Source organism: Scyliorhinus torazame, chromosome 2 (assembly GCF_047496885.1).
Source record: "Scyliorhinus torazame isolate Kashiwa2021f chromosome 2, sScyTor2.1, whole genome shotgun sequence".
NCBI lineage: Eukaryota > Metazoa > Chordata > Chondrichthyes > Carcharhiniformes > Scyliorhinidae > Scyliorhinus > Scyliorhinus torazame.
The window spans coordinates 335,687,540-335,708,802 of NC_092708.1; the positions used below are offsets into that span (position 1 = coordinate 335,687,540).

At 43.4% G+C, this 21,263-nt stretch overlaps 1 protein-coding gene across 9 annotated transcripts in view; it reads left to right on the forward strand.

Annotated features, from left to right (window-relative positions):
* The window catches only part of ppp1r13bb (protein phosphatase 1, regulatory subunit 13Bb), a 168,508-nt gene that overhangs the window by 92,161 nt on the left and 55,084 nt on the right, over positions 1-21,263 (forward strand). For all 9 annotated transcript variants that reach the window (XM_072489982.1, XM_072489973.1, XM_072489988.1 and 6 more), the window contains exons 5-6: positions 3,348-3,449; positions 17,689-17,863. In XM_072489982.1, the coding sequence (XP_072346083.1) occupies positions 3,348-3,449; positions 17,689-17,863 (277 nt within the window). The remainder of the gene's footprint in view (positions 1-3,347; positions 3,450-17,688; positions 17,864-21,263) is intronic.

A 21,263-nucleotide genomic window follows, 5' to 3' on the forward strand; every position in this document is an offset into this window, starting at 1 on the left:
ATGCATGCGAAAGAGAGCAGACATGTCTAGGATCTAAAGGTTCAATCTAAACATGGTTCTCTGTATGTTTCAAGACAGTCGTTGAACTTTGTTCAGAAAAGAACACCATTTCAATTTTTCCGCCTCGGTGTTTTCTACTCTCTTCACTCTTTCTTCTCAAGATAACTTGTGACAGGATTTGATTTTTACTAGTCTACCATCTTGTCCCAATGACCACTTTACGTGTGTCAGTAAATTACTGTCAGTAGGCTGTTGTCTGTACAGGATATCATGCTGACTCCAGTCCTGTCCTCACCTGATACATATGTATACATTCTATCAAAGGCCATTTGATCATGTTTAGAAACCGGGATCCTAGCATATATTTCTGGTGGATCGAACTTCCTGGCCCAAATGCATCAGTGCAGCCCACATGATGCATTCATCCACTGAGCCATGTACTGTCCCCAAAAATGAGCCCATTAATCACTTAAACGCGAAGGAGTTTAATGGAAATTAGCATTATCCTACAGTGATGCCACTGTTCACCTAAGTGGAAGTAGCTTTTAATTAAAATAAATTTTAGCAAGTGAACATTTTTATTTTCTACCAGAATGTATCCAGAAGTGCTTTGTATTATTTGGCATTTTGGTGATGACAGCAAGTAAGGAGTCTTTTTACTGTATGTTAGAATTGTGGAGACAATTTAGTATTCAGCTGGTTTTGTAATTTTAGCATTTCAACAACTGAAAAATAAATGGTGGAGGAAGGGTGTGTATGCATTTTACTCCTATTGAGCAATTAAACTGCCATAACAAACAAGGGTGGTTAGCCAAGTCTAGAGTCCCCTGGTTCATGAGGTTCATACAGGGTAAGATTAAGCAAAGAAGAGAAGCTTGTGTCAGACACCGATATTTTAAGTGCATGGAGAACAAGAAGATACCCAAGGAAATAATAGAACATATTAGGGAATTAAAAGCTAACCTGCGTGTGGTGGGTGAGAATGTGTATAAAATTCTTAATTAATGCTTTCAGCTTGCACTTTGTGGCTACCTTCACAAAAGAGGTGGCTGATGATGACATCATGGCTAAGAAGGAAGTGTGAAATATTGGCTGGGATAAATATTGTAAAGGAGGATGCATTAAAGTGTTTAACAATTTCAAAAATAGATAAACTGCTAGGCTAGATTAAATATATCTCGGATTGTTAAAAGAAGCAAAATATTTCAGACTCCCTGACCCTCATATTTCAACCCTCCATGGTTACAGGATTGGTGTCATAGATGATTGGGAGACTGCCAACGTGTTTGTTGTTTAAAAATGGTGGCGGGATATTCCAAGTAATTTGAGATCAGTCAGCTTAACTTCAGTTCTGGACAAATTATTGGAATTAATTCTGTAGGGCAGTAAAACATTAATTTAGAAAGGCATTGATTAAAGGTCATTTATTAATTAAGGAAAGTGAACATGGGATGGTTAAGGGAAGGTCTTGTCTGACCATTGAATTTTTTGAGGCGGTGACAAATGGGGTTGATGAGTTCAGTGTGATAGATGTGATCCACATGGATTTTAACATCGCTTTTGATGAGGTCACACATGGTAGGCTGATTTGTTTCAAAAAGGAAGTGTCCTTGGAATCCATGTATCAGTGACAAATTGGATCCAGAATTGGCTTGGTGACAGGAGACAAAAGGTAATGGTTGACTCTTATTTTTCTGACTCAAAAGGCAGTTTGCTTCTGCAGGACTCAGTACCCCATTGTTTTTTGTATTTTCTAGAAAGCTTTAGACTGAAGGAGGAGGGACAGAAAATTAAATTTAGTCCAAAAAAATGAGGTAATTCATTTTGAGAGGTCCAGAAGGCTGAGGGAATACAGAATAAATGGGAAGATACGGAGTAGTGGAAGAACAGAGGGACCTTGAAGTGCCATGTCACAAATCCTTAACAATTACAGGTCAGGTAGATAAAATCCAAATCCAAGTGGTTGAAAAGGCTCAAATTTTCCTTTATTAGCGAACATAGAATAGAAGAGCAGTGAGATTATATTGAAACTGTAAGCAACACTAGTTAGACAATAGCTTGAGTACTGCATACACTTGTGGCCATCATGTTACAGGAAACATAGAGTCATAGATGTTTACAGCATGGAAACAGGCCCTTTGGCCCAACTTGTTCATGCCGCCCAGTTTCTATCACCTAAGCTATTCCCACTTGCCCACATTTGGCCCATATCCCTCTATACACATCCTGCCCATGTAACTGTCTAACTTTTTTTAAGGAAAAAATTGTACCCGCCTCTCCCACTGCCTCTGGCAGCCCGTTCCAGATGCTCATCACCCTCTGTGCCTCTGGTCTCTTTTGTATCTCTCCCCTCTCACCTTAAACCTATGCCCTCTAGTTCTAGACTCTTCTACCTTTGGGAAAAGATGTTGACTATCTATACTTGAGATGGTGCAGAGGAGTTTGTGAGGATGTTGCCAGGACTGGAAAAACATTTACTTATGAGGGAAGATTAGATTGGGATTGTTTTCCTTGGAATAGAGGGGTGACTTAATTGAGGTGTACACAATTTTGAGGGCCTAAATGCAATATGTAGGCAAAACCTATTTATCTTAGCAGAGAGCTCAACGATCAGGGAAATAGATTTAAGGACCTGGAACTAGCTGTTGGAAAAGATAGCAGAGACAGAAATTCTCAAAACATTTAAAATGTACATAATTGATTACTTGAAGAACTGTGAGCTGCAGATCTGTTGACCTAATGCAAGAAGTTGGAATGAGGCGGAGTAACTTTTGGTCAACTGACATAGAGACAAATGGCTGAAAGGCCTATGGTGTGGTAAATATTTTATGGTTTATATGAAACTGGCCATACTAAATATTAGAACTTGCACTTAACGGGAACATTTACTTTTTAATTAGCTATGTTAGGTATGATTTTTTTTAAAAAAATTGATAGTACCCAATTCTTTTTTCCAATTAAGGGGCAATTTTGCATGGCTAATTTACCTGTCTTGCTATGGCAGGTATGATTAAGCGCATACTGACGAAATCTGGAATACGAATTCTAAAAGAGAAAACTCATGAAAAAGGCAGCTTCTATTCTATTCTGAAAAATTTGGATTTTGAAAACTCATTATCGCTTGTAGAAGATGAGTTTACATGTTTCAAATACTGAGCACTGAGACACTGAATGGACAGTTGGTAACAGGTCAACTTAATACGCAGGTGGTTGTGTTGCTAATGAACAATTCTTGTGAGAGGAAGTTATATTTAAAATCTAAAATATTGACTCTTCAGAGTTAAAGTGCTGATATTTAATTTGCAAAATACTGACGGTGCTAACATCTAATTTCCTTTAACACACAGGGTGGTAATCCTCGGGTAGAGTTGACCCTTTCAGAGCTGCAAGAAATGGCTTCCAGACAGCAGCATCAGATTGAAGCCCAGCAGCAGATGTTGGTTGCCAAGGTAGATATGCACATTTTTTTTTTTAACAAATCCAACTTAATGTCTGACGTTTAATTAGCAAACATTTGGTTTTCACAATGGCTACCCAGCCTAAACCCAACTTCCTGGACTAGGTCAATAGGTCTATGGATCACGGCTCTTCAAGGAGCCACCTGTGCTGAGAGTTTCTGCCCCCACTAAAGATGTGCAGATCAGGTGGATTGGTCATGCTAAATTGCCTCTTAGTGTCCAAAGGTCTACAGCTTAGGTGGGGTTACGGGGATAGGGCTGCAGAGTGGGTCTAGGTGAGGTGCACTTTCAGAGGGGTCGGTGCAGACTCGATGGGCCGAATTGCCACCTCTTGCATTGTAGGATTCTATGGCACCACGTGACATCCCAGCTGTAGTACTGCTCTAGAACTAGTCGTGTCAGCAGCCAAGCTGTTCACTCCAGCTACAATGCTGGCATCTGCTCAACAATGTGGAAATTGACCAGTTATGTTTTGCCCACAAGAAACGGGATCATTTCAATCTGACTAATTACAGCTCCATCATTCTACTCTCGATCATCAGCAAAGTGATGGAATTTGTTACCGAAGGTGCCAACAAGTGGCACTCATGCAGCAATATCCTACTCGCTGCTCAGTTTGGGTTCCATCAGGCCCACTCAACTCCTGATCTCATTACAACCTTCAATTCATAGGCAAAAGAGTTGAATTTGAGGTGTGGTGAGAGCAACTGCCTTTGACATCAAGGCAGCTGTTTCATCAGTGACCTTCCTTCTATCATAAGGTCAAAGTTGGGGATGTTATGCAGGTGACCGCACTGTGTACTATACCATTCGCGACGACTCACACAGAAGAAGTCCATGTTCATTGCGCCAAGACCTGGACAGCATTCTGGCATGAGCTGGTAATTGGCAAGTAACATTCACACCTCACAATTGCCAGGCAATGACCATCTCCAACAAGGGGGAATCTAACCATCTCCCCATGTCATCCAACAACATTATCATTGCTGAACCCCCCCAACATCAATATCCTGGGGGTTACCGTTGACCAGAAACTGAACTGGACAAACCATATTACTAGAGTGGCTACAAGAGCTGGGAATTCTGTGACCGGCAACTCCCTTCCTGATTCCACAAAGCCAGTCTACCATACACAAGACACAAGTAGGTTTGTGATGAAATGCACTCCACTTGCATGAATAGTACGACTCCAATGGTGTTTGAAAGCTCAATGCCATCCAGGACAAAGCAGTCCACTTGATCAGCACCTTATCCACATCATTAACTTCCTTCAGCACAGCGGTAGCAGTATGTACTATATACAAGATTCACTGCAAAATTTACAAAGCCTACTTTGTTGGCCTCTTCTAAACCCACAACATCTACCACCCAGATGAACAAGGGCAACAGTCTCATGGGAGCACCGCCAACTGCAGGCTCTCTCTTCCCCCCCCCCCCCCTCCCCCCAACGGTCATGCTATTTTCATTTCGAACTGTATTGCCAAATACTTCACTGTTTTTAAAAATAAATTTAGAGTAGCCAATTCATTTTTCCAATTCAGGGGCAATTTAGCATGACCAATTCACCTACCCTGCACATCTTTGGGTTGTGGGGACGAAACCCACGCAAACTCGGGGAGAATGTGCAAACTCCACACGGACAGTGACCCGGGGCCGAACCTGGGACCTCGGCGCTGTGAGGCTGCAGTGCTACCCACTGTGCCACCGAGCTGCCCTCAGATACCTTACTGCTGCTGTGTCAAAATTCTGGACTCCCTTCCTAACAGAACTGTAGGTATTTCTACAATAGACTGCTGCGGTTCAAGAAGGCGGGTTACCATCACCTTCGTTTGGGCAATTCGGGATCCGTAACAAATGTTGTCATTGATAGCTATGCTCACGTCCCATGAAAGAATTTTTTAAAATTTGAATACTAATGATTTATCTTCAATGTCACAAACTATATTGATACTTTAAAAAATAATGAAATGTTTCTTTGTACACCATTTTATTTCATACAATTCCTGAGCTGATTGAGTGAAACCACAACCTATCAAACGTTTCCATCATTATATAATAGTCTGCCTTTGAAAATTTCACATCATCATCGATCTGTGACAATCACCGGTTTGCTCCAGGGGGGCTGGTCGGGGGCTTCAGGAGGTGGCAGCGGGCAAGGATTGAGAGATTTAGGGATTGCTTCATTGAGGAGGGTTTCCCGAGCCTGGAGGAGCTAGAGGAGGAGTTTGAGTTGCGGTACTTGCAGGTGCGGGATTTTGTTCAGAGGCAGGTCCCGAGCTTCCCTCGACTCCCACTAAGGGGACTACAGCATAAGGTGATGTCAAAAACAGGGGGAGGGGAGGAGAGGGTCTCAGAAATATACAAGGAACTGATGGAGTGGGAAGGGATTCCAATTGGGGAGGTGAAGAGGAAGTGGAAGGAAGAACTGGGAGGGGAGTTGAAAGTCGTGTTATGGGAGAAGGGGGGCAGGAACGCTGATGTTTTGGCCTTTGCCTTTCTGGCCTGGCGAAGGATTCTGTTGGGATGGAAGGACTCGGAGCCTCCAAAGTCGGTGGTTTAGGTCAGTGACATGGCAGAGTTTCTTAGGTTAGGGAAAATTAAGTTTGCCTTAAGGGGTTCAGTACAGAGATTCGCTCGGAGTAGGCAGCCATTCATCAACTTCTTCAAGGAGAATTGACCGTGGGGGGGAGGGAGGCATGGAAGTGACGAATAAGGGCAGGGAATCCAATGTATGGACAGTCGGGGTTTAGGGCTGGGGGGAGTTTTTGCGCATGTTGGATCTCTTGTTTGAAATGTGAAAATGTTAAAATTATAAATGCCTCAATAAAATATTTTCTTAAATAAAAAAGAAAATTTCACATCAGTCAAAGTAAACTTGCCCTCCAGTTTCCCTTTATTTTTCTGTTGCTCCAACTGATTTGATAAAGTACAAATTATGAGCAGAAGTAGGTCCCTCGAGCCTTCTCCATCATTTAATAAGATCATGGCTGAGCTGATTGTAACTGCAACTTAACATTCCCACCTACCCCAGATAATCCCCTTGTTTATCAAGAATACATTATCTCTGCCTTAAAAATGTTCAAAGCTTCTGCTTCCACTGCCTTTTGAGGAATTGAGTTCCAAAGACTCAGGGAAAAAAATTCTCATCTATGATAAGTGAGTAATGCCTTATTTTTAAATAGTGGCCCCTAGTCCTAGATTCTCCCACTCTTTCCATATCAGTCCTGTCAAAACTCCTCGAGTTAGTTTGTTTCCATCAAGTTGCATCTTACTCTTTTAAACTCCGAAGGATACACGCTTAGTCTGTCCAACCTTTCCTCAAGGAACAACCTGCCCATTCCAGGTATTAGTCTAATAAAATTCCGAACTACTTCCAATTCATTTACATCTTTCCTTAAATAAGGGGACCAATACTGTTAATAGTACTCCAGACGTGGGCCTCCCTATTATATGCAAATCCCCTTACAATGAACAATAACGTTCTATGAGCTATCCTAATTACTTTGTACCTGCATACTAACTGTTTACAATTCATACACTAGGACACTCAGATCCCTCTGCATCTCAGAGCTTGCAATCGTTCACCATTTAGATAATTTACTTTTTGTCCCAAAATGGATAATTTCACAATTTAATCTATTTTCCAGATCTTTGCGCACTTATATTTATATCCCTTTGTAGCCTCCTTATGTCCTTGCAAGTTTCTCCATACTGCAAACCATCCCAAATCCTCACCCTCCATAAGCTGTTGCAGCTCCTTGATTCAGTTCAGTTTGGTACTGTAATTTGGCATAGCTGGAATGTTTGTGACTGAAGTCCCAGGCTGAGATTCCACCCTTCTGTTCTGCTACCATAAGAAAGCACCGACTAGAGACCAGGTGCTTCCTCACAGCAAGAACATCCAAGTGAAGAGTTGCTCCTGCACATCTTATGGTGGTCTATTTCACTGTGGGGAGGGTGCACTAACAGTGACATGGGTATCCTCTTTGTCCCATCCTAGAGGTGGGGCTGGAAGCCACCTTGGGTAGACCTGGGACCCAGGAATTTTTATAGGAGTATTGCATCATGGTGGGGATGGCTGACGTGAGGAGGGGCGGGGTGAGACCCCTGACGATGTTAGTCCATTACTTGATGGTTACAGGTATATTGGAGGGGAAGGCCGTGGTGTTAGTGAACGTGTGCGCCCTGAATTGGAACAACGTCAAGGTTGACGGTTGCTGGCTGCAATGCCGGAGTTAGATACACACCAATTAATTTGGGGGGGGGGGATTTTAACTGCGTGTTGGATTTAAAGTTGGACCGTTCCAGGCGGAGGTCGCTGGTCCCTTCGGGGATAGCGAAGGTGTTAGCCGCATTCATGGAGGGGGTTGGGGGTGGGGGCGAACCATCACGGTTTAGATACCTGGGGGGTAAGGTACACAAGGTGTATTTGAGGATTGACTTTCTTGTTGGGTAGGACCCTGCTCCCCCGTGCCGCACTTTGCGGACTTTATGTCAAAAGTAAGTTGGGTGCAGCGCATGGGATAGAGGCTGGATGTAGACTGTTATCGGATATGAGAGTTTGTTGGAAGATGTCTTGGGCCATAAAGGAGTACATTGAATTGAATGAGAATGGGGTAATCCCGCCTTCTACTTTGTGGGAGGCATTAAAGGTAGTGATTGGGCAGGAGGAGATCATTCATACAAGGCATATGTAGATAAGGAGGATCGTCAGAAGCTAGTGGACGAGATTTTGGGCGTGGTTCAGGAGTATGCAAGTAATGCAATGCCTGGGCTATGGGCATGCAGGAAGAAACTGCAAATGCAGTTCTACCTGTTATCCAAGGACCGGGTTTTACGCCAGCTGCAGCGCTTAAAGAGGGTGGTGTACAAATATGGGGAGAAGGCTAGTCTCCTTCTGGCCCACCAGTTACAGTGACAGGCGGCTGCTTGGGAGATTATGCAGGTGAGGGAACCAGGGGGATAGTTGGTCTCCGTCTGGGGTATTTTGAACCTTTTACAAGGGACTTTATAGGTCGGAGGGGGTTTGAACAGCTTTAGAAAAGATGCAGATGGGGAAGGCGCTGGGGCCAGATGGGTTTCCAGTAGAATTTTATAAGAAGAGAGAGAGAGGTACTTCCAGGTACGGGACTTTGTTCGGCAGACATTCCCGGTAGCGCTGAAGTCCAATTTATTGGAGAGGATACTTTGGGGCAGGAAGAGGGCAGCATGTCCAGACTGTATGGACAGATCTTGGGGGGGCGGGGAAGTGCCGGTCTCATTCGAATAGGTGAAGGCCCGGTGGGAGGAGGAGCTGCAGCCCATTTTGGAGGAGGACAGGTGGGGTGAGTCCCTCCACAGGGTGTATGTTATGTCATCCTGTGCGTGGATATAATAATCTTTATTGGTGTCAAAAGTTGGCTTATATTAACACAGCAATGAAGTTACAGTGAAAATCCCCTAGTCGTCACACTCCGGCACCTGTTCGGGTACACTGAGGGAGAATTCAGAATGTCCAATTCACCTAACAAGCACATCTTTCGGGACAAGCTTGATCCAACTGAACGTAGTGTTAGGGTGCACCTCACCCAGGCCAGAATGCGTCGATTTTTTGCGGCGGTTGAAGATAGGTGGGATTGGTATTCAAGAGGGCCCACGAACTACTCATGTTCTGGTCCTGTCCCAAACTGGTGAGTTTTTGGGGGTCTTATTTCAGCACTATATTGGCAATCGTAAGTGTTGATTTGGAGCCCTATCTGTTAGTAGCTATATTTGGGGTGTCGGACCAGCTGGAATTGAGGACGGGCGCAGGGAAGGATGGCCCGATATTTGCCTCATTGATTGCGTATTCTGGGCTGGAGACGGGGCGACGCCACCTAATGCCTCAGCGTGGCTAGGTGACTTGATGGAGTTTCCTCCAGAGGTTCAAGTTTACAAATGAGGGGGTCGATCGATGGGCTCTTAACATAAATGGCGGCCTTTCATATTGTTCTTCAAGGAATTGGTTATTGTTAACTGTTAGTGGGGGTGGGTTGATTGGTTGTACTTCTGTAACTAGGGTTCAACTTTGACAAAGTCATCTGGACTCGAAAAGTTAGCTCTTTTCTCTCCCTACAGATGCTGCCAGACCTGCTGAGATTTTCCAGCATTTTCTCTTTGGTTTCAGATTCCAGCATCCACAGTAATTTGCTTTTATTATTACTGTTGTCGTTTGGAATTTTTTGATGCACGTGTTGGTTTGTTTGTACATTTTTGACAATGTTAAGTTCAATAAAAATAATTTTAAAATTTCACTGGCTTTGCAGAACAATTGAGAACAGATTGTTCTTCCTCCAAGATGTGATTTAAATGCTATAGAAGGGTTTTTCATTATGCCATGTATATCTTCAATAAAACTGGCAGAAGGGAACTGCAACAAGTGGACATTAATACGTTTGCAATATGGGCACATGGGTATATAACTGGAAAATACGTAAGTGTGAGATATTCCATTTTGGCAACAAAAAGTAAGGAGATCATTTTATTTAAAAAAACAATCACAATGGGATCTGTGTAGAAATATGCCGATCTCCAAAAATAAAGACCCAAGATGAGCAGAATTGGTCTCTTTCTAAAAGAGAAACCTGAGGATAACCTACATAGAAAATAGAAGCAGGAGGAGGCCATTCGGCCCTTTGAGCTTGCTCTGCCATTCATTATGATCATGGCTGATCATCCAAGTTCAATACCCTGATCCCCATTCCCTTCCATATCCCTTGATCCCTTTAGCTCTAAGAGCTATATCAATTCCTTCTTGAAATTACCCATTTTGGCCTCAACTGCTTTCTGTGGTTGTGAATTCCACAGATTCACCACTCCCTGGGTGAAGAAATTTCTCTTCACCTCAGTCCTTATCCTCAAACTATGACCCCCTAGTCCTGGACTCCCCCACCAGCGGGAATATTCTTTCTGAACCTAACCTGTCGGTTCCTGTTTGAATTTTCTGAGTTTCTATGAGATCCCCTCTCACTCTTCTAAATTCCAATGAATATGATTCTAACCGGCTTAATCTCTCCTGATATGACAGTCAGCCATCCCAGAAATCAGCCTGGTTAACCTTCGCTGCACTCCCTCCATAGCAAGAACAACCTTCCTCAGATAAGGACTCCCAAAACTGCACCTAATACTCCAGGTGTGGGCTCACCAATGCTGTATACAATTGCAGTAATACATCTCTATTCCAATACTCAAACCCTCTTGCTAGTTGTTTAGCACAGTGAGCTAAACAGCTGGCTTGTAATGCAGAACAAGGCCAGCAGCACGGGTTCAATACCCGTACGGGCCTCCCCGAACAGGTGCCGGAATGTGGCGACTAAAGACTTTTCACAGTAACTTTTTTGAAGCCAACTTGTGATTATTGAGGAGGCCAACATATAATTTGCCTCCTTTACTGCCTGCTGTACCTGCGTGCTTGCTTTCAGCGACGAATGCACGAGGACACTAAGGCCTAGCTGAGTATCCACCTCTCTCAATTTACACCCATTCAAAAAATAATCTGTCATCTTATTTTTGCTACCAAAGCGGATAACCTTGGATCTATCCCCATTATGCTGCATCTGCCATGCATATGCCCACTCACTCAGCCTGTCCAAATCCCGCTGAAGCATCTCTACATCCTCCTCACCGCTCACCCTCTGACCCAAATTTATCATCTGCAAATTTGGAGTTCATAAATTTAGTTACTGTATCCAAATCATTAATATATAATGTGAACAGTTGAGGTCCGAGCACAGAGCCCTGCAGTACCCCACTAGCAATTGCCTGTCAATCAGAAATAGACCTATTTATTCGAACTTTTTGCTTCCTATTTGCTAACCAGCTTTCTATCCACCTCAAACTACCTGTAATCCCATGTGATTTAACTTTACATAGTAATCTGCTATGTGAGACCTTGTTGAAAGCCTTCTGAAAGTCCAAGTAAACCACATCTACTTGTTCTCCCTGGTCAACTCAACTAGTTACATCTTCAAAGAATTCTGGTCATTTTGTTGAGCTTGATTTTCCTGTTGTAAATCCATGCTGATTTTGTCTGATTGCACCACTGCTTTCCAAATGCTGTGGTATGAAATCCTTGATAATTGACTCTAGCAACTTTCCTATTACCGACATTAGGCTCACTAACACCCTTTTTGAGTAGTGGGGTTATATTCACTACCCTCCAATAGGAACCATTCCCGAGTCCAAAGAATTTTGGAAAATGACCATCAACGGATCTACTATTTCTAAGGCCACTTAAGTGCTCTAGGATGGTGTGTGCAAGAGTGAGGGGGTGTATTGAGAGATACCTGGAGGTCAATGACGACGGCGAGGTCCCTGTGGGAGTGGTCTGGGAAGCACTAAAAGCGGTGGTCAGAGGAGAGCTGATCTCTATTGGGGCCCACAAAAGGAAAACCGAGGCCAAGGAAAGGGATAGATTACTGGGGGAAATTTTAAGGGTGGACAGGGAATTTGCAGAGACCCCGGAGGAGGAGCTGTACAGGGAGAGGAGACGACTCCAGACCGAGTTTGACCTTCTGACCACCAGAAAGGCGGAGGTACTGTGGAGGAAGGCACAGGGGAGGAGGTACGAATATGGGAAAAAGGCTAGTCGCCTGCTGGCGCACCAACTGCGAAAGAGGGCAGCAGCGAGGGAGATAGGAGGAATTAGGGATGAAAGGGGAGACACTGTGCGAAGGCCAGGAAAGATAAATGAGGTGTTTAAGACCTTTTATGAGGAACTGTATAGGTCTCAACCCCCAGGGGGAGAGGAGGGGATGCGGCGGTTCCTGGACCAATTGAGGTTCCCGAAAGTGGAGGAGCGGGAGGTGGCAGGCCTGGGGGCGCCGATTGAGGTGGATGAGGTTATTAAGGGACTGGGAAGCATGCAGGCAGGGAAGGCTCCGGGGCCGAACGGGTTCCTAGTGGAATACTACAGAAAATATGTGGACTTGTTGGCCCCGTTGATGGCGAGGACGTTCAATGAGGCCAGGGAAGGGGGGACTCTACCCCCGACGATGTCGGAGGCGACGATATCGCTAATTTTGAAGAGAGACAAAGATCCGTTGCAGTGCGGGTCCTATAGACCTATTTCACTATTGAACGTGGACGCCAAGTTGCTGGCAAAGGTACTGGCATCGAGGATAGAGGACTGTGTCCCGGGGGTGGTGCACGAAGACCAGACAGGGTTCGTAAAAGGGAGACAACTGAATGTTAACGTGCGACGACTATTAGGGGTGATAATGATGCCCCCAGTGGAGGGGGAGGCAGAGATAGTGGCGGCAATGGACGCAGAGAAGGCATTTGATAGGGTGGAGTGGGAGTATTTATGGGAAGTGTTAAGGAGGTTTGGGTTTGGGAACGGGTTTATTCGCTGGGTTAGACTTCTTTATGGGGCACCAACGGCAAGTGTAGTTACAGGTCGACATAGATCGGAGTATTTCCGATTATATAGGGGAACAAGACATCCGCGTATAAGGAGACTCGATGTTCTTCTCCCCCTCTAATCACCCCTCTCCATTTCCTGGAGGACCTATTGCTATACGTGTCGGACCCAGCGGGGGGGATGATAGAGGTTATGCGAATTTTGAGGAGGTTCGGGGAATTCTCGGGGTATAGGCTAAACATGGGAAAGAGTGAATTATTTGTGATACATCCAGGGGACCAGAATAGAGAGATAGAAGGCTTACCGCTAAGGAAAGTGGAAAGAAACTTCCGATACCTGGGGATTCAGATCGCTAGGAGCTGGGGAACCTTGCACAGACTTAATTTGACACGGCTGGTAGAACAAATGGAGGAGGACTTCAAGAGGTGGGACATGCAGCCTTTATCGCTGGCGGGCAGGGTGCAAGCAATTAAGATGATGGTCCTCCCGAGGTTCTTATTTGTATTTCAATGTCTCCCTATATTAATCACCAGGACCTTTTTTAATAAAATAGATAGGAGCATCACGAGCTTTGTATGGGCAGGGAAAGCTCCGAGAGTAAGGAGGGGGTTCCTTCAGCGTAGTAGGGATAGAGGAGGACTGGCACTACCGAACTTGGGAGATTATTATTGGGCCGCCAATGTGGCAATGATACGTAGATGGATGATGGAGGGTGAGGGAGCGGCGTGGAAAAGACTGGAGAGAAAGTCCTGTAAAGGGACGAGTTTAGAGGCGCTGGTGACGGCACCGCCACCGCTCTCACCTAAAAAGTATACCACGAACCCGGTGGTGGCGGCAACACTGAACATATGGGGACAGTGGAGGCGACAGAGAGGGGTGCGGAGAGCCCTGGTGGGGTCCCCTATCAGGAACAACCATAGGTTCGCCCCAGGAAGAATGGATGGAGGATTTCAGAGCTGGTACCAGTTGGGAATTAGGAAGGTGGGAGATTTATTCATAGACGGGACTTTTGCGAGCTTGGGAGCATTGGAGGAAAAGTATAAGTTACCCCGGGGAAATTTCTTGAGATATATGCAGGTGAGGGCGTTTACTAGACAACAGGTGAGGGAATTTCCGTTGCTCCCGACACAAGGGATACAGGACAGGGTGCTTTCAGGGGTGTGGGTCGGAGAGGGCAAGGTGTCAGAGATTTACAGAGAGATGAGGGAAGAGGGGGAGGAGTCGGTGGGAGAACTAAAGGGAAAGTGGGAAGAAGAATTAGGGGAGGAGATAGAAGAGGGTATGTGGGCTGATGCCCTAAGCAGGGTAAACTCCTCTTCCTCATGCGCCAGGCTTAGCCTGATTCAATTTAAGGTGCTACATAGAGCACACATAACGGGGGCAAGATTGAGCAGGTTCTTTGGAGTGGAGAACAGATGTGGGAGCCCGGCAAACCACGCACATATGTTTTGGGCGTGCCCGGCACTGGAAGGATATTGGAAGGGAGTGACGGGAGTGATCTCGCAGGTGGTGAATGCCCGGGTCAAACCAAGCTGGGGTTTAGCTCTATTTGGAGTTGCGGAAGAGCCGGGAGTGCAGGAGGGGAAAGAGGCCGATGTCGTGGCCTTTGCGTCCCTAGTAGCCCGTCGCAGGATCCTACTTATGTGGAAGGAGGCGAAACCCCCCGGACTGGAGGCCTGGGTAAATGATATGGCGGGGTTCATTAAACTGGAGCAGATAAAGTTTGCCCTGAGAGGATCGGCTCAAGGGTTCACCAGGCGGTGGCAGCCATTTCTCGACTACCTAAGGGAACGTTAGAGGGAAGACAGATGACCAGCAGCAGCAACCCGGGGGGGAGGGGGGGGGGGTTTAGTTTAGTATAGGTCAATAGATAATGGGGTTTTGTTACTTGTGTACTGTTTAAAAAAAAAAAATATTTTGTTACTGTTCCGTTTGTTTTGTAAGAGGGAAAAATGTTGTTTAGAAAAAAATTTCAATAAAATATATATATTTTTTTAAAAGTGCTCTGGGATGAAGATTATCAGGCCCTGGAGATTTGTTCGCGTTCAATCCCATTAATTTCCCCAAAACTATTTCTTTACGAATACTAATTTCCATCAGCTCCTCACTAAACTTGTGTTTCTCGGAACTTCCGGTACGTTATTCATATCTTCTTTTGTGAAGACAGAAGCAAAGTACGAATTTAGTTCCTCAGCCATTTCTTTGTTCCCTGGTATGAATTCCCCTGTTTCTGACTAAGGGGCCTACATTTGTTTTTGTCAATCTTTTTCTCCTTACACACCTGTAGAAACTTTTACATTCAGTTTTTATATTCCCCACCAGCTTACTTTCAATTGTATTTTCCTCCTCTTAATCAATCCCTTGGTCCGCCTTTGCTGAATTTTAAGCCGTTACCAATCCTCAAGTTAGCTTTTTCTTGCTAATTTGTATGCCTCTTCTTTGAATCTAATATTATCCCTAATTTCCCTTGTAAACCATGGTTTGACCACAGTTCCCCTTCTACTCTTGCGCCAAATAGAAATTAACAATCTTTGGAGTTCACCTATTCATTCCTTGAATGCCTACCATTGCCTGTCCACTGTCCTTCCTTTCAGTAATATTTCCCAGTCTATCATAGCCAGCTCATGGCTCATACCATCAAAGTTACCTTTATTGAGGTTCAGGACCCTAGTCTCAGAATCAACTAACTCATGATAGAATTCTTTATCATATTATGGTCACTCATTCCAAGGGTTCTCTCGCAACTAGATTGCCAACTAATCCTTTCTCATTGCACAACACCCAGTCCAAGATGGCCTGTTCCCTTGGTTGTTCAGACCAAGTAGAGGGCTTGTAAAATTGACAAGTTTTAATAGAATAGGTGCCGAGTAATTCCACACGTAAGGAAGTACAAAATTAATAGCCAATAATTTAAGATGGCCATCAAGAAATCAAATGAAAAATTCTGAAGAAACATGCATGAAAATGGTGAGAATCTGGACCTTCCCACAGGAGTTGGTAGGGAGGTTAGGTTAGCATATGTGGGAGAAGAGGATAGAAGTTTGTGCTGATGGTTGGGTAAGAAAAGTGAGGAGACGGCTCTAATGGAGCATAAATGCTGCCGTGGGCAAGTAGTTTGTTTCTGTAAATTCGATGAAAAGAACAAGAAATTCCTTTGACACCAATTGATACAGTTTCATAAAAGACTCATCATTAGTCTTAAAGCAGTGTTTGGGGTTGAAGAATTCATGCTGATGAGAAACAAACTAGTATAATTAGCGAAGTTGATTGCTTTCAGTGAGTTATTTTATGTGGCAACTCTTATCAGCAGAATAGAAATTTCCACGCAGGAACTTCTTATTGATTCTGGGAAACCGATAAATCCAGGAGAAGCCATATCAAAGCAGCTTGGACACTTTGCAAGGTGACTGGTGGTAGAAAAGTTTCATTGTAACAATATAATATCATTAGAAAAAAAGAGCAAGATTGACAGCACCACTTCCCGTTAGCAACTTATGTTAGGTGAAAATGGATTTAGACAAAATCAAAGTGAAACTTATTTATAAAATCACGTCATGTTCAGATAACTGTTTTCAGCAGGATGTAATCATACTTATTGATCATCCCATACCCCATCCAGAATCTTACTGAATGATAGCATTGAGCTGCATCTGCTAGGTGCACATAATATTTGGGAACTGATTTCTATCGCTTCTTTGCAAATCAAATATTTCTCAATACCAAATTTGTCAAACACATGAGCTTTGCTAATATTTTATAGGTAACAGATGTACCTTTAGGTTAAGAAAATTGCATGCATTCATGAATCTGATATCTAATCTGGTGCAACAATATTCTGATTCTAACAAATCATCCATAATGTTTTTAGACAAAGCAATCAAAGATGGCACAGTGTAAATTGTGTTCTATAACTGATATTGAGCACAGTAAGAAGTCTTACAACACCAGGTTAAAGTCCAACAGGTTTGTTTTGAATCACTAGCTTTCGGAGCGCAGCTCCTTCCTCAGGGGATATTGAGCAATATAGTTGAGGAAGCGGACAGTTTTCATCACTGGCCTTTACTGACTTGGGAGATACCAGGATGGGTGGCAGTGGAGTTATTACAGTCAGTGTCAGTGTTCCTAAGCTAGTGAGAAGGAAAAGTTCCCGTGTCCTGAGGTTATCTGGTAACTCTCGTGTCTGCATCGACAGCCAGTCAGCCAAAATATGAAGAGCAGCAAAGTCAAGAAGTCACTCGCTAATTGTCCAGTTAGGATATGTAGAATAGTCACTTAGTACTGCAATTCTCATACTTCACCTCTCTGTGATCAAGATGAGAAGCAAGAATGTAAAGCTGCCAGTTGCAAGGGAAATGTAAGCATAAGTACTTTTGCCATTCAAGAGAATAAAATTCTCAAGCTAAGGTTTCTCCTTGTCTGCCAATCATTGTTGCACTGTCATATATCTGACACAAGATAAAGTTCCCCTAAATCAAGCTGTCCTAGCACTTTACCTTGAGGTTTGGATAGTTTTTTTTATGTATCCAATGCAGTCCAGCAAATTGTTTTTACTCGCCCTAAGTGCAACATTGTAACATTTCAATTGGAATTTATATACTTGGGTAAAAACAGAACATGCTGGAAATACACAACAGTATAATTTTGCAGCGTTTTACTCCATAGATGTCGCCAGACCTGCTGAGTATTTCCAGTGTCATGTTCTTCTTGCAGATTTGCAGCATCCACAGTATTTTGCTTTTGTATAAGTTCTCGGGTGTTGAACTACCCAAAGATACAATGTGAGTATTTGTTTCTTGAACATCTTAATTTTAAAAAGCAAAATGCGTAATTACTCTTCCTCCTCCCTCAAAGGAGCAGCGTTTGCGTTATCTGAAACAACAAGAGAGGCGCCAGCAGCAATCCATTTCAGAAAGTGACAAATTACAAAAACTGAAGGAACGTATGGAGAGCCAGGAAGCAAAGCTGAAGAAGATACGAGCTATGCGAGGACAGGTGGACTATAGTAAAATTATCAATGGCAATCTTTGTGAGTATTCATAATTTAGAAAACATTTTTATTTTCAAGCATTAATCAAAAGTAAAACAGGAAAGGTGGCCAATCCATGGCTTACTACGGAAATTAGGGATAATATTCGACCCAAGGAGGCAGCATACAAATTGGCCAAGGAAAACAACAGGCCTGAGGATTGGGAACTGTTTAGAATTCAGCCAAGAAGGACCAAGGGATTGATTAAGAAGGGATAATAGAGAACAGAAGTAAGCTTGCAGGGAACATATAATAATACTCTTTATAATTGTCACAAGTAGGCTTACATTACTGTGAAAATCCCCTAGTCGCCATGCGCCATCACCTGTTTGGGTACATTGAGGGAGAATTCAGAATGTCCAATTCGCCTAACAAGCACGTCTTTCGAGACTTAAAAATTACTGTAAAAGTTTCTGTAGTTACATGAAGAGAAAAAGATTGGTGAAGACAAATGTAGGTCCTTTACAGTCAGAAACAGGGGCATGTATAATACGGGACAAAAGTGGCCTAGCAACTAAATACATACTTTGGTTCGGTCTTCACAAATGAGGACACAAATAAGAAATGTTGGGGAATGCAGGGTTTAGTGAGAGGGAGGAATTGAAGGTGATCACTATCAGTAGAGAAATGGTGTTGGGGAAATTGATGAGATTGAATCCCCAGGGCCTGATAATCTACATCCTAGGGTACTGAAGGAGGTGGCTTGCGAAATAGTGAATGCATTGGTGGTCATCATCTTCCAGGATTCTATAGACTGCAGAACAGTTCCTGCAGATTGGTGGGTGGCTAATGTAACTCGACTGTTTAAAAAGGAAGGTAGAGAGAAAGCAGGGAATTCTAGACCAGTAACCCTGACGTTAGTTGTGAAGAAAATTCTAGAATGCATTATCAAAGATTTTATAGCAGAGCACTTGGAAAACAGTGACAGGATCGTACAAAGTCAGCAAGGATTTATGAAGGGGAAATCATGTTTAACAGCTACTGGAATTCTTTGAGGATGTAACGTGTAAAAATTGATGAAGGCAAACTAGCGAATGTGGTGTATTTGTACTTCAGAAAGAAGGCTTTTGACAAAGTCCCACATAAAAGATTTGCGTATAAAATTAAAGCACACGGGATTGGGGTGTATTGAGATGGATAGAAAACTGGTTGGCAGAGTAGAAATTAATGGGTCTTTTTCAAATTGGCAGTCAGTGTCCAGTGGGGTACCGCAGGGATCGGTGCCAGGACCCCAGCTTTTCACAATATATATTAATCATTTAGTTGAGGGAACAAAATGTCATATCTCCAAATTTGCAGATGACACCAAGTTGAGTGGGAGGGTGAGCTGTTGAGGAGGATACAGAGATTCTTCAGTATGATTTGGACAGTTGAGTGAGTGGGCAAATAAATGGCAGATGCAGTATAATTTGGATAAAAGCAAAGTTATCCACTTCGGTGGCAAAAAGACAGACTATTACCTGAATGGTCATAAATTAGGAGAGGGGAACATACAATGAGACCTGGGTGTCCTCGCACATGAGTCACTGAAGGTAAGCATGCAGGTTCATCAGACGGTAAAGAAGGCAAATGGTATGCTGGCCTTCATTTCAAGAGAATTTGAGTCCAAAACATTGTATGGTTTCAAGAAGCAGTTAGATATGGCACTTGCAGCGAAGGTGATCAAAGGGTATGGGGGAAAGCGGGATTAGGCTATTGTGTTGGATGATAGCCGTGATCATAATGAATGGCAGAGAGGGGTTGAAGGGCTGAATGGCCTCTTCCTGCTCCCATTTTTTTCTATATTTTCTATTTTCTAATTGATATTTTGTTAAATAATTAATTTGGAGTATTTCAGAATAATTGACAATACCATAGAAATATATAACACAGGCTTATTGGTTAGCAGTGTTGCTTCACAGCGCCAGGGACCCGGGTTCAATTCCCGGCTTGGATCACTGTCTGTGCGGAGTCTGCACGTTCTCCTTCGTGTCTGCGTGGGTTCCTCCGGGTGATCCGGTTTCTTCCCACAAGTCCCAAGAGACATGCTTGTTCGGAGATATATATAAGGATATATATATAAATATAATATAGATCAGGAAGTGAATGTACTATTGCTAAGTTTGTGAATGACACAAAAACAGATGGGAAGGCAAGTGGTAAGGATGACATAGTCTACAGAGGGATACGGACAGGTTAGGTGACTAGGAAAAAACTTGGCAGATAAAATATAATATTGGAAAAATGTGAAGTTATGCACTTTGGTAGGAAGAATAAAGGAGCTGAATATTGTTTAAATTAAGAAAGATTGCAGAAAGCTTCAGAACAGAGGGATTTGGGGGTCCTCGTGCATAAGTCACAAAAAACTATCAAGCAAGGTCAGCAGGTAGTAGGAATGTTGCCTTTATTTCAAAGAGAATAGAGTATAAGAATAGGGTAGTCTTGCTTAAACTATGAGGTACTAGTTAGACCACACCTGGAATACTGTGAACGGTTTTGGTCCCTGTATCGAAGGAAAGGTTTACTGGCATTGGAGGCAGCCCAGAGAACGTTCATCTCGGTTGATCCAGGTATGTACGGTTATTCTTATGAGGAGAGGTTGTTGAATAGGTTAGGACTGTACTCATTGGAGTCTGGAAGAAAGAGGTGACCTTATTGAGACATATTGAATTCTCAGGGGGTTTGACAGAGTAGATGCTGAGAGATTGTTTCCTCTTGTATGACCAAAGAGCACAATCACAGAGTTGCCCATTTAAGACAGAGATGAAGAGGAATTTCTTCTCTCAGATAATCTATGGAATTCTTTTATCGCAAAGAGTTGTGGAGGCTGTCATTAAATCTGTTCAAGGCTGAGATAAACAGATTTTCAATCAGTAAAGGAATCTAGGGGTAGCGTGGCATGATGGTGCAATGGTTAACACAGCTGTCTCACGGCGCTGAGTGCCCGGGTTCGATCCCAGCCCAGGGTCACTGTCTGTGTGGAGTTTGCACATTCTCCCCATGTCTGTGTGGGTCTCACTCCCACAACTCAAAAAGTTGCGCAGGGTGGATGGTTTGGCCATACTGAATTGTCCTTCACTGGGAAAAAACAGAATTGGGTACTTTAAATTTAAAATACGGAATCTAGGGTTATGGGGATAAGGCGCGGGAAAGTGGCTTTGAGAAGTATATCCGATCAGTCATGATCTAATTGAATGGCAGAGCAGACTCGTTGGGCCGAATGGCCTACTTTTGCTGCATCTTAAGAAGATCATCCCTGAAAAGCATTTAATTGCATCCAAGACATTCCACAACCCGGTGGTACTGCACATTGTGGGTTTTAACTATTTTACACCACTTTAACTTTAATATTAGAATAATGTCTTTCTATTATTTTAAAGTTTTATATTCACACTTTGCAAAATGAACTACGTAAAATGAA